General features: G+C 40.4%; 2 protein-coding genes across 2 annotated transcripts; one reads left to right on the forward strand and one right to left on the reverse strand.

The window, feature by feature from the left end:
• The first annotated feature begins 2,878 nt into the window (after nucleotides 1-2,878).
• Nucleotides 2,879-4,461, forward strand: LOC143856915 (uncharacterized). The gene is made up of 6 exons (XM_077367166.1): nucleotides 2,879-3,377; nucleotides 3,466-3,544; nucleotides 3,637-3,723; nucleotides 3,820-4,062; nucleotides 4,152-4,246; nucleotides 4,338-4,461. The coding sequence occupies exons 1-2, from the start codon at nucleotides 2,896-2,898 to the stop codon at nucleotides 3,515-3,517; spliced, it is 534 nt and encodes a 177-aa protein (XP_077223281.1). The 5' UTR covers nucleotides 2,879-2,895; the 3' UTR covers nucleotides 3,518-3,544; nucleotides 3,637-3,723; nucleotides 3,820-4,062; nucleotides 4,152-4,246; nucleotides 4,338-4,461.
• Nucleotides 4,462-6,745: 2,284 nt separating this feature from the next.
• On the reverse strand, nucleotides 6,746-7,312 carry LOC143857435 (uncharacterized). The gene has a single exon (XM_077367861.1). The coding sequence runs from the start codon at nucleotides 7,310-7,312 to the stop codon at nucleotides 6,746-6,748; it is 567 nt and encodes a 188-aa protein (XP_077223976.1).
• Between the last annotated feature and the right edge of the window lie 5,707 nt (nucleotides 7,313-13,019).

Below are 13,019 nucleotides of genomic sequence, written 5' to 3' on the forward strand. Positions count from 1 at the left end.
CCGAGAAGACAGTGGGTACCATTGAAAATCCCCCGTTTAGACTTGATACCCCCTCTAAATATTGGATAACCCCCATGTATATGTTGAAACGTTGTTTTGCTTATGATCTGAAACCTATTTTACAAATAATAACTGATATTTGGATTTTTTACCCTTCTTGGGACTTCAGAAACTCTTGATAGCCTGTGTAGATAATTGATAACCCCAGTTTACCATAGAAAATCTTGCTTTTTTGGTGTGTTCTGAAAAGTTATTTAGTTTCTTTGATTTTGTTGGTGTGTTCTGAAGAAGTTGGTATGGTATAAATTGATAACCTCAGTATAGAATTGGATAACCCTTGTTTATAAATTGATGACCTCAGTAAAAATTGGATAACCTCTGTATATTTGGATAACCTCAGTCTAGATAAGCTTAGTATAGAATAAACCTCAGTATATAATTGGATAATCCTTGTATAAAAATAGATAACCTCAGTATAAATTGGATAACCTCTGTATAGAATTGAATAACCCTTGTATATAAATTGATAACCTCAGTATAAATTGGATAACCTCTGTATAGATAACCTCATTATAGAATAAACCTCAGTATAGAATTGGATAACCTCAATATAACTTGGCATCCCATATGTATAACTTGGCATCTCTTATGTATAATTGGATAAGCCTTGTCTATAATAGGATAACCCTTGTTTAAACTTATAAGCATTGCCGTTAGATTATCCATTTGAATTACTTTGAGTTTCCTGAAATTAGATCACAATACGAACAAGCAAACTAATAGATTATTGTTTATACCTTTGGTATGAAACCAAAAAAATCCATCTTTCTTATTCTTGTTCTTCTATTTGTCATTTCCATCTGTTTGTTTAGATGTGCTGATTTCTAATGTGGGTTTTGTTTATTGATTATGTTGGCAATGAATTCAGTTTAGTTCTTTTAATCTCTAATGTGGGCTTTTTTTTTAATTCTTTGTATCATGAATGAATTCAGTCTAGTTAGAAGGAAACATAATATGAATGAAATTATTTATTTGTATCTTGAATGAACTCATTCATTTGTTTCTTTAATGTGGGCGGTTTATAACTTTTTGATGATGTTTGTACAGACCTCGATATATTTGTTGATTTGTTATATGGCTAAGGGAGAAAGAAGGGAGGGGGGAAAGAAGGAACGGAAGAAACCTGTAAGTGTACTCTATTGTAGTTTACTATTTGATGTATTAGTAGTTCTTTTATGTTCATTGATGACTTAACCTATCATGCAGGTTAAAAACGTGCTGGCACGATGTTCGCCTGCATGTTTTACAGCTGCTATGGGGAGGATAAAGCTAAGGGAATGGCATAAGAATGCTCTGAAGATGACTCCCTTCAAGGATTTAATGAATTTAGAAGATGTGGTGATACACAAGCCCCTAATCAGAGCACTGCATTCTAATTGGAATGCACATACGAAGTCCTTTATTTTAGGGAGCATCGCAGTTCCCTTTGAAGCGACCGATGTTGCATTGGCGCTAGGCCTCTCACTGAGAGGACAAAGACTAAACGTAGCTAGCGTAATCCCCCTCCTCTTGTGCCGGGTTGGGTGTTTCCCAAAGCATCTGCGATGGCACCGGAGATTGAGAAGAAGATTATGAAGGTAGTGAACAGGGAGGACCAAGTGTCGATCGACGCAACAGTGAAGTATTTTCTCCTTCACCTATTTGCGACGGTCCTCTACACGCAGACAGCACATCGGGCAGACCAGATGTTCTGGCCCTACATAGAAGACCTGCAGAAGATAGGCGACTATGCCTGGGGCTACGCAGTATATGACTGGTTAGTTGAGTACCTGTCATCTGGAAAATACCTCTGCGGCTACTCTTTGGTAATTCAGGTATGGTGTCATTTTAGCTTCTTTAAATCATTATATGTAGTTTTTATATGTTCGCTAGTTATATGACGATTAGGTGTATTATGCAGGTGTGGCTCTATGAGCATACCAAATTATGGGTCCCAAAGAATCCAGAAGCCCGACCATGTCTACTGAAGTGGGAGTGGAATACTAAGTTCGGGTCGGAGGAGGAGCGGCCGAAGTATCAATGGATAATAAAAAAACGCATCAGTTGACATGAGGTGAGACATAACCAACATGATTGTTCATTAATTGTTGTTTTTAAATGAGGTTAGACAATGATAATAGGTTATTGAAATCATCAGGTGGTCGTCTCATTAACTCCGGATGGGGAGGAATTACGGTACCTGCCCTCAAGCTACCAGGTAATGCACTTTATATTGTAATCACGGTATTTCATCGCTTATTTCTCTCCTTACTGTCCTTTTATTATTTACTCTTTTTGTATGGCAGGAGGATGATGAGCCAGGTTCGATAGAGGGGCTTCTATCGCTGATGCGTTCCCCTACGACCCCTGCATTTGCCAACCCACCCGAGAGACCAGAAAATGAGAGAGAAGACGACCCAATTGGTGGTGGTGACTTTAACGATCCTATGAGAGAGAAGACAAAATAGAAAAGGAGAGAGATGAGCTAAGAAAAGAGAGAGAGGAGTTAAGGAAGGACAGAGAGGGGAGAAGGAAGGAGAGAGATGAGCTAAGAAAGGAGAGAGAGGAGTTAAGGAAGGAGAGAGAGGAGAGAAGAAAGGAGAGGGAGGACATAAGCAACGCGAGGGAAGAAACAGGGAAGGAGAGGGAGCAGGTAGCAAAGGAGAGGGAACAAGTACAAAAGAGAAAAAATGAGCTGAGAAAAGAGAGTGAGGACTTTGAAGAAGAGAAATATTCCTTTAGGAAACAGACTGAAGAATTTAGGAAAGTGACGGAAGCTTTCGTAAAATAGAGGGAGGGGGTGAAGAAGTAATAGAAGAAAGGGTTGGTGCATTGGAGGATGAGACAGTTGGTATAATGGGGAAGGAGGGTGGCAGTGTTTTGGAGGAGAAGGATGGTGATGTGTTGGAGGAGGCTCGAGTTGGTGTATTGGAGGATTTAGTGGGGAAGGAGATTGAAGATGTGTTGAAGAAGGTGGCTCTCACCATTACTGACAGTCCTCTACAAGTTGTAGATGTCTTGGAAACGGTGGTTGTCACCATTAATGACAATCCTCTAGAGGTTGAGAGCACACCATTCATTATTAACATTAAGGACAACCCTCTGAAGAGGAAGCAGGCTGAAGCTCCTCCTATGGGTAGTACTGAAAAGGAAGTGAAACAGAGAACGACCAGGGCTACGACCAGGTTCAAACAATCACCCTTTGACGTGGAACCTCAAACCGATGAGCAGGAGACGAAGGCAGCCCCCAAGAAGGGGAAGCGAGCCCTTAGGGTGAAGAAGAATGGAGGAGGCAGGCGAAGCGCAGCTATTCAAAAGCTCATAAAGTATAATAAAAAGTACGTAAATGCGAGGTTGTAGCACATAGATTTATTTCTCCCGGTAATGCGAGTGTGTTGCAATTTTAACGGCTCTATGATTATGCAGCTTGGAAGTCATTACCTGCGACGATGGCGCGGATGACTTGTACGAACTCTAGAGCTTTAGAGGGTACCTTGCAACCTCTGTAAGTGGCATTGCACTCCTCTCTTCAAATTTGGTTCGCATTAGCACCAATAGTAGTTTTGAATTAAATTCGAATCCTTTTTTTTTGAACAGATAGTAGACATATGCGCGAAGGCCATTCACTCCAATTACCCTTTAACCGGTCAGAACTGAATTGCATTAGTCAGTTCGTCACTCCATGTAAGAGGGTTTCTCTACATATGCATGTTACATAATACCTTTATTTATTAATGTTCATTTCTTTTCAACTTAATATTTGCATACACGGTTGTTCAGGGGTATCTAATGGTTGGCCTTGAGTGGATGGATATAAAAAGAAAGCTGGAGGTCTGGGTGGACGAGAAGAAGATGTTGGCCGTTGCTATTGGGGATGAAGATCTGACCCAATTGGATATGATCTTATTCCCGTTATGTCAAAACATGCACTAGGTTTTTCTCGGGGTTGACATGGTGGAAAAAGCCTTCGTCGAGTTCAATTCAGAAACGGGCATGAAATTTGAGGAATTAGTAGCACCGACCGTAAGTAAAACACCTTTTGTATAACACCGTTTGATTGACACCCTAATTTATTTGTATAACACTGTATCACACCTTAATTTCTTTTTCAGATAGACTACATAAACCAGTATTTCAAGGATCGTGGTATGAATATAGATGAGTTTCCGTATGAACAGAGGAGTGATTGCGCACAGCAAGACAATTGGTTAGTCATAATAGAAAGTTTATTGTAAAGTTGTTTAATTGTAACTTTAGTAAAAGTTTTCTCACTGCTTTTTTCATCATTTATTATGCAGGTTTGACTGTGGATTGTTTGTTCTACAATTCATCGACCATCTTTATCGCGGAGCCCCTTGGAAATTTGGCCCGGCAGACATCCCCGACATGCGTCAGGCTCTTTGTCAAAGATTTCTAAAGGGGGACTTTGGAGAGTGTAAAGTTAGCAAAGATGATCGTGATATATAAGATGTTGTAGGTTGAGTTCTTGAATACGTTGTGTTTTGAGTTGTTGTAAATATTTTTTTTGGTGTAAAGGATTGGGACATTGTAAACATTGATCTACGGAAGTTGAATTGATAACCTGTTATCAATTGTAAGTGAAGTGTTGAACAAGCACCAATGTAATTTTTAGAAAATGTGTTTTGAGTTGTACACATTTTCTTTTGTGTAAAGGATTGAACGTTGTAAACATTGATCTACAGAAGTTGAATTGAGTTTTTGTTATGGAGATTCATTGGGTGTTTTGACTTGTACATATACAGGTTTGAGTTGTACATAAACATGTTTTGAGTTGTACACATTGTATCACTGAGTTGTTTGAAACCCATTACACATGTTTGGGATGTTGCTGAACAAGCACCATTGGGTGCTGATATCTGACAGCTACACAAGCACAATTGGGTGGTGAAGTAGGGAATGTTACTGTTTTTTCAAATCTTAACCCTTAAGACTAAGTAGGGTCCCCCATTATTACTGGGAGTGTAATAAAATGGCGGTGCTCCGTGTAACAGAAGTTACCACGGAGCTTTGAAACAGGTCCCCCATCAGGCAACGACTACTACTTTAGGCCAGGTGATAAAATTGATACAACTAACGTTACTAGAGACACCGTTTATAGGACTATCACCAATGATTATGACCCAAACATCCCCGTTCGATCTGGTCATCTCAAACTTGCTGCAAAGATGCTTCATAATCCCTTTTTCAACAACATTACCCCTCGCGGTGGGCAGACTGATGCCTTGCGGCCCCTTGAGGCCTTCATCATTTATTGCATCTTAGAACATCGCCCTCCTGAATCTGGCAAACATTATCTTTCGTTTCATGAACGAAGCCCCTCGACAAGCCCATTCGTCCATGCCCTATGGTATGCTTTTGACCCGAATCTTCAAGGGCTATCATGTTCCTCTTTCTAGTGAGATGACCTGCACTCCTACTGCTCCATTTGATGGACGATCCATCAACAGGATGGAGCTGGCTGTTGCACCAGAGATTGACGACGAGGAGCCCGACGATGAGGACGAGGCAGCTCATCATGTTGAGGAGGACGACGAGGCAGCTTAGCATGTTGAGGAGCAGGACGATCAGGCAACCACGAACATGGACAGTTCACAGGACCTCACTCGGGCAGCATGTACCCATTAGGATTTATTGGCCCTGCAGCAAACACTTGAGTGCTCTATGACCTCTCACTTCCAGCAGCTCCGTACTCATAGATGATCAGTTTACATCATTTTGAGAGTACCTCTCCAGCGGTCAGTGAGGACAGTATCCAGGCAGTTCATCACACCCTTCACCTCCTTCAGAGCAGTAGTTGGATTATGCTCCTTTCATCACAGCGCTAGCCGATGTTCACTCATTTTGGGCTTATCGCTGCTTTTGATATTATGGTTGATCTGTATAGGCTACTTAGGTTATCTTTGTATGTATGGTAGACATAGTTAGCAGTATACTCAGCTATGTTTTGATGAGTATGGAAGTATGTTATGTATGGCCTTTCTCCTTATATGACATGCGCATTGCCTATGCTCTTCAGCTTGTATGGTTTTATATTGCTTGGGTTGCTTACATTTCCTATCTTGGCTTATATTCCCAATGGTTCAACAAGTACTCCCAATTAATTGTCTTGATGATTAACATGCTCAATTTGCTCAACAAGTACTCTCAAGATTGCTCACCAAAGGCAAAATGATTCAAGTTCAAGTCAATTAAAAAAGCATGAGGAAGGCAAGATCTTAGCAAGTGCAAGAGAAAACCTCAAATCAATCTTGAAACATTTTTTTTTGTATTTACAAAAAGTGACTACATATATTCATTTCATCCACAAAAGAAATGATTACTTACATCAAGCCCCTACAAAAAAAACGGAGCTTGATTACATCAAAAAATGAGTATACAAATATTCAATTCATCTACAAAAGAAATGATTACTTACATCAAGCCCCTACAAAAAGAACGGAGCTTGACAAGATACACCCGACCTTTTGAATATAGGTGTAGAAGCCCCAATAGCACTATGGTCAGCAAGCTGCGCTACGATAGGAGTTTCTTTGCAAGTTCTTTTGTTGTGACTAAGCTGTCCACATTTGCTGCACTTGTAATTTAATCCACTCTGCAATTCGTGATCCGTTCTTCTCGTTTGCGGCCTTCTAGGTGGTCGTATTGGACGTGGCGGTATTACTTGCATGAAAGGTTCGAGAGAGACCTACCATTGGGTGTGATCTAATGTGGGGTACAACACCTCATCATACGTCTGCCGATATCGGTCCACTTTGTAGCAAGGCTTACAGAAGGAATACGGATTCTTTTCTTTTGTGATGGCAATCGCTGCCATGGCATGTCCGCATGGTAGCCCGATCGTTTGGAACACACGACAACTGCACGTTTGAAGATGCAAGTTTACAGAATCTTGAATTTGAACGGATCGTACTTCGAAAACATGTAAACCAGCTCGATATGCCACATACTGCAGGATTTCTTCCTTTTCCAATCTGATATGTTTTTCTGCATAATTGGTTAACTGTGTCCGCCACTCATCACCATATACCCGACGTTTCTGAAAGAAGGCAGAAGTCTTCCATCTAGTGTGCTCCACCAATGATGCAATCGGCAATTTCCTAGCATTCTTCAAGACTGCATTCAACAACTCCGATCTGTTGGTTGTAATGACATCATATCTATCTCCCGTAAAATAAAAACTAGCCCAGCTTTCCTTCGAAATTGCGCTTATCCACTTGTGAGCATTTTCATTCCTTGCCTTAATTTGATCCATGGTATCTTTAAAAACACTCTCCCTCAAAGAGTGGGCAGCTCTCCAAAATAACCTCTTAAGTAGGACATCTTTGAACTCGGAGTAGAAATTGGCGGCGAGGTGACACATGCAGTAACTATGATGAGCTTGATAAAACACAAGCTTTAACATAAACTAAAGTTATCACGTTTTTCGACATGGTCAGATTTCGAGCGTGTTTGATTCGGCATAGTGACCAGTGTGGGAAGTGAAAGCGGGAAGCGAAGGCTCTCAGGAAGCGGGAGACATCAAAGGTTCTAGAACCATCAAGGGAATCAATAGGGAAGTGTGAAATAACAGTTGGGTTTTGTGGAAATAACAACAAAGGCCCTCCATGTTTGAGATGTTAGGCTTAGCACAGTTGGGTATTAAAACCGGCCTCCGAAGTGTACCAAAGATAGTTGGATTTGGTGGAAACGGCCTCCTACAAGTTTTTTCAAACTAAATACAGTCGAGGCAACAAAAGGGAATCCGAGAGAATCTGGTGGTGGAGGGGTAGTCTGAGATGCCTTTGCAAAGGTTATAATAGCCTATTTTGTATTATGAAAAAAGTACTAATATGATAGTAGAAACAAGAGCGCTTCTCGACGGCCTTAGGATTTGAAAATGAACTCGGCAACTTAAGAGGGGGTGAATTAGGTTTAAAAACTTTTATTGTATTTAAAAACTTAGCTTTATCAAAACACCTTTTAAAACCTTGTTAATAATTATTTTATCCCTAGTTACTTTGAGGATGTAAAGAGTAAAGTTAAAGATATTACCAAGAAGTAGAAGCAATGAGAGATATAGCAAGAACCGCACCACAATGAATGCCAAGATTTATAGTGGTTCGGTCTTCTCAAAAGACTTACTCCACTCTTCCAAGTTTGTCGTCCTTGGGTTTCTTCACTATTCCGAACACCACACTACGGCCGGGTCCGAGGCCTCCTTACAAACAACTGGTCTTCGAACTCTCCAAGAGTCACAACCCTTCTTTTACAACGAGATGAAGAAGTGAAAACTCACTTGCCTCTCTTTTAGGCTAGTACAAAGATAGAAGATAATAGATTAACTCTTGTCTTACTCAATACACAAACCCCTAATGAATCTCTCTTGAAGGATAAAAGTAACGGCACTAAAGAGTAGTTAATGTTGACTCTCTTTCAATCAATAGGCAAAGGAAGTGTAGGTAGGAGTTAAGGCTTGATAATTGATGCTCAAAATTACAAGAGTTGTTTTTTTAGGGTTTTTAATGATGTATATGTATGAGTGTCACAAAAGAAACATTAGTTTTTTGTCTTAACGGGCATCGTGGATGAAGTCCGGACGTCCGACAAATAGTGCCGTTTGAAATTCCAAAGCGCGCCCAGTTCCGTCAAGGACGTCGGCCGATTTCCCAAACGTCCGGCATTTGCTCGATTAAATTTTGTTTTCAAAACAATTCTTAGACTGACATCCGCCAATTTCTTGAACGTCCTCAATTCTCTCGTTATCTAAAATTGATTATTCAGGTTTTAGACGGACGTCCAACAAACTTCCGGACATCCGTAATTTCCTTGGAAATCAAAACTTATATTTCTGAGGGGAATTTTCAACGGACTTTGAACCTACTTTGGGGAGTGTTTTTCCTAGACATGTCCAAGGTTAATTGGGGACTCCCTAAGTGCCAAAACCATTCAATTCAAACAAGAGAGATTCTACAATATGGATTCACTTAACTAATCTTCTCTTCTTGTCGTCTTGAATCTTCATTAGTCTTCATGAGTCTTCGAACTTCATTTGACTCCAAATGTGTGTGCATCAAGGTTCCATGGGTCTCTTGTAATGTCCGAGTCGCCTTGCTTGAATGTGATGTGTTATACCTGGTAACTTCACAGGCAAGCAACATCAGGTGTGATAAATCAATGTGGGTTTGATTCCAATCAAAACTTAGTGTTCGATAGCCGTTCGTCTTACAGTCTACCCCTTTTTGATTGATGGCAAACCCAGATTGATTGAGAGAAATGAGAATAATTATAAAGTTAGTTTTGCTCCCCCTCAACTGAAGCTCCCCCCTGAATGGTAGCCATTTGAGACTTGGGAGGCTTCCATTTTTACATCAATCAATACTAACAGTTCTCCCCCTTTTGACATAAGCAAAAAGGGAGCAATAGATATAGATCCGAAGAACTAATAAGTAAAATAGCATGTTGCAGCACATATCCATGTGATAAGAAAGAGATATTCAATCAAAACATACCAAGTGACCACGACATGATAGGAATATGGATAATATCGATGGAAATAGTGAACGATGATTAGAGTTCCTATACCAATAACATACCAAACCAAAATGAGGAGCCATTGGGCACCTCAAGTAGTATCAAGTGTTACGTGCAGAAAAGTAAAAAAAAATAGTATGTGAACCTGATTAATACATGTCAACAGATAACTTAAAATTAAATAAAGCACAAATGATAAAAAGGGCATGTAAGAAACAACACAACAGGACCCGAGGTCCTAATCCTCTGATGGTGGTGATGGTGGCGGATAGAAATGCCCCTGAAAAGCGGTAAAGTCCTCCTGAAGATGGGCAACATCAATAGACAACGACTCAATTGACCCCGAGAGGCTGTCATGCTGGGCCTTGTTCTCCAATCGCAGTTGCTCCACAGAGTGCTGGAGCCTATTATAGTGATGCAAGAAGGAACCTTGGAGACCACGATACAGAATGTCGAAATCACGAGCCGTGCCTGTGAACTTGGGAGGCGTATGACCACCGGTGTAGGAATACTGTGGAGGAGAGGTACGTAAGTAACCGGAAGAGCGGTGGTGTTGTCCTCATCGTGGGTGTCCTCAGGATCATCCGAGTCGACATGCGAAATAGAGGAATCAGAAAGAACCTGAGGAATACGCATACGACAAAGGGTGGTTTTGTCTATATCGATGGAGGCAGGAGAAGTCTTTTCATTTTCAAGGTCAATTTCAAGATAAGTAAAAAGACGATTGAGTAGAAGGCCATAAGGAAGATGGGTGTGTGCCTTTGTTTGAACACGAGATGTGGCGGAAAGTGATATACGCAAGGTTGACAGGGGTATAGTGAGAAGGACAAAGGTCATAAACACCTCGAGAGGGCCTACTTCATCCTTGCAACTGGCCCTAGGAGTGATGTTACTGTAAATGAGCAGGTGGTATAGTGGATGGGTCGTAGGCTTTGCAAATGGCACTATAGACGGTGGACGGTGGAATGCCAGTGGAGGCAATGCCATCATCTGCCCAAAAATAAATATCCCCGTCATTTGAAAGGTGAAAAATGTTTCCAAATTTAGAAAGGGTGAGTTTAACCCTACGGTGCTTAACTTTTGAAATCAGAATTACGTTTTCTATGGAAACTCGGAGATTTGTGAAAAAATCATAAAATAAAGAGGGACATGCATACCATGGATCTTCATATGTAAGGATGCCTTCCCATCCGAGAGTGGTGAACTGCTCTACGAGAGGGAATCATGAGTAGGCAATCGTGTCGACGCAGCAACCGCTAAGGATTTTCCTACGGGGGATTTGTTGAATCATGAGCTTGGAATACGTCTCGGGTTGACATGGAGGAGGAGAGGGAGACCGATCGTGGTCCCTAACTCTTTTTCCCTTGTTTCGTCCTCAGGAAGATCCTTCGTCGGGAGTAGTGCGAGTGCGAGGCATGATGAACACGTGTAGAGAAAGAAGAACGGAGAGAAAAGGACGGAGAATAGGAAGTACAATTGCCGGACGCTCGTCGCCGGAGGAAGAAGAATCCCGAAGGAAGTAAAAGAACAAAGAAAGAGTTAAATGTAAAAATGAGGTAGAAAGTGAAAAAATGAAGTTTTTATAGGCTTTGTCGACTGGGCGAGCGCCTCCTCCGCGCATCGCCGAACGTCCGACAGATTGCAGACGTTCGCCAACTTAGAAACAGTGCATTTTGAATTTTTGACCATTTTGGTTGATTCTGTCATGGTTTTTGGACATTTCAAGATGAGAACATACATATAGTGTCATGTGAAGAATGTTATATCATATAGAACCACATGCACTTGATTTTAAGATAAAAATAGCCAAGGAGACTTGCACAAACAATCCACAATATGATCCATAAGGACTTTTTTCATTCACTCCGGTTCCAACTAGTTCCTATGACCAGAGTATGGTCGCCATCCCACTCTCCATCCCACGATTTGGGGCACGATCCCAAATGTGGTTCGTCCGTGACCCAGATAACCAAACATGGCAATCTGAAGGAGAGAAAGAGAGAGAAGCACATACAATGAGAGAGAGAGAGAGAGAGAACTACAAATTTAATATATTTTGGGTTTGATTGGAACATGAATTTTCTTTTTGAAAAAACACGCATGGCATACATGAGGTTTTTTTATCTTGCGTATTAAATGTATGTAGTATATACTATTGAATGATATTCTTGAAAAAATATATGATGCTAGGGAAACTGAGCGTAGGACCTAAAATGGCACCGAACAATTGGGATGTCAGCACATAATCAAAAGTGACACGAGACAACCCGTAGATTTTGGAAAATACCAAAATCTAATCTTTTTTGGACATATGACACATTCTCATTGTAGGTTCCCTACTCAGTGGTACTCTCAGTCTCCATATCATTTTCCTATGTGTGTGTGTCTAGTGTGTGTGTGCGTGTGTGTGTGTGTGTGTGTGTACTAGAGCGACCTGAATTAGCGCTTCAAACTGACCTGCGACCCCAAATAGCGGGCCAATTTAGCTTACTATCATCGGAGTGCATACCAGGCTACCATCATACCTCGTACCGGAATGAACCGTGTTCTAGGTAATATGAATCCAAAGAAAAACATGGCGCTCAAAGAAAGATGTACTAGATCAACGTTGAAATTCCCATCTGCGATAATAATTCAAAGAAAAATCAGTCCATATATATTTGAGCAACAAAATCAGAAGATCAGTTAAACATAATCAGGAATCATAGCTCAATGATTGAAATCCTTTGAAGTCCCTCATAATTTACCATAATAAACCACCACATGTACATCAATTACAGATCAAACAATAAATTATGAAGAAAGACATCTCAAATAAACACAAATTCAACATTCATATGAAGATGAATAGACAGTTAGATGTAGTATATACATGTTGTTTATTTGTTCCATAGATGAATTTGTGTTTGATTTTCCGTTTAGTTTAATATAAATCTCTCATGTCATCAAGATTTTTTGGTTGATTTCAACACCTGAGGAAATTGATATTTTCGTTAATTTCTGGTTGTTATCTATAATCGTTATGAAAATCTTTATTTGCAATACCATACATGTCTATCAGCCACGACATTTGCTTACAACCAAAGTAACACTTTTTCATTTCTAATTTCAAGACCTGTTAAAGAATACCATACATGTCTAGGGTCACACAAGAGATTAATAAAACTTACAATTCCCTTGCTTAATCGACATAACAAAACTCAGCGATAATGAAAATAGACCTATTTAAAGCACTCAAATGATGAAAGAAAAGTAGAGATCTCGAAAACTTAACACGTTGAGAGAGCTTGGTGATGACAAATCCTTGAATTGGAAAGAGAGAGACGAGGGAGAAAGGAAGTAGTGACCTACTCAAAAATTAGTAGCTCAATGCTATCAAGGAACCACATGTTGCCACCACAAGTCCCTTCATCCATCTAGTATGTGTGTAGCCTCCTTCCTTAGACTGA

This window comes from Tasmannia lanceolata, unplaced genomic scaffold (assembly GCF_043159265.1).
Source record: "Tasmannia lanceolata isolate RefF3 unplaced genomic scaffold, GAP_Taslan_0.1 ptg000024l, whole genome shotgun sequence".
In the NCBI taxonomy this organism is placed as follows: Eukaryota; Viridiplantae; Streptophyta; class Magnoliopsida; order Canellales; family Winteraceae; genus Tasmannia; species Tasmannia lanceolata.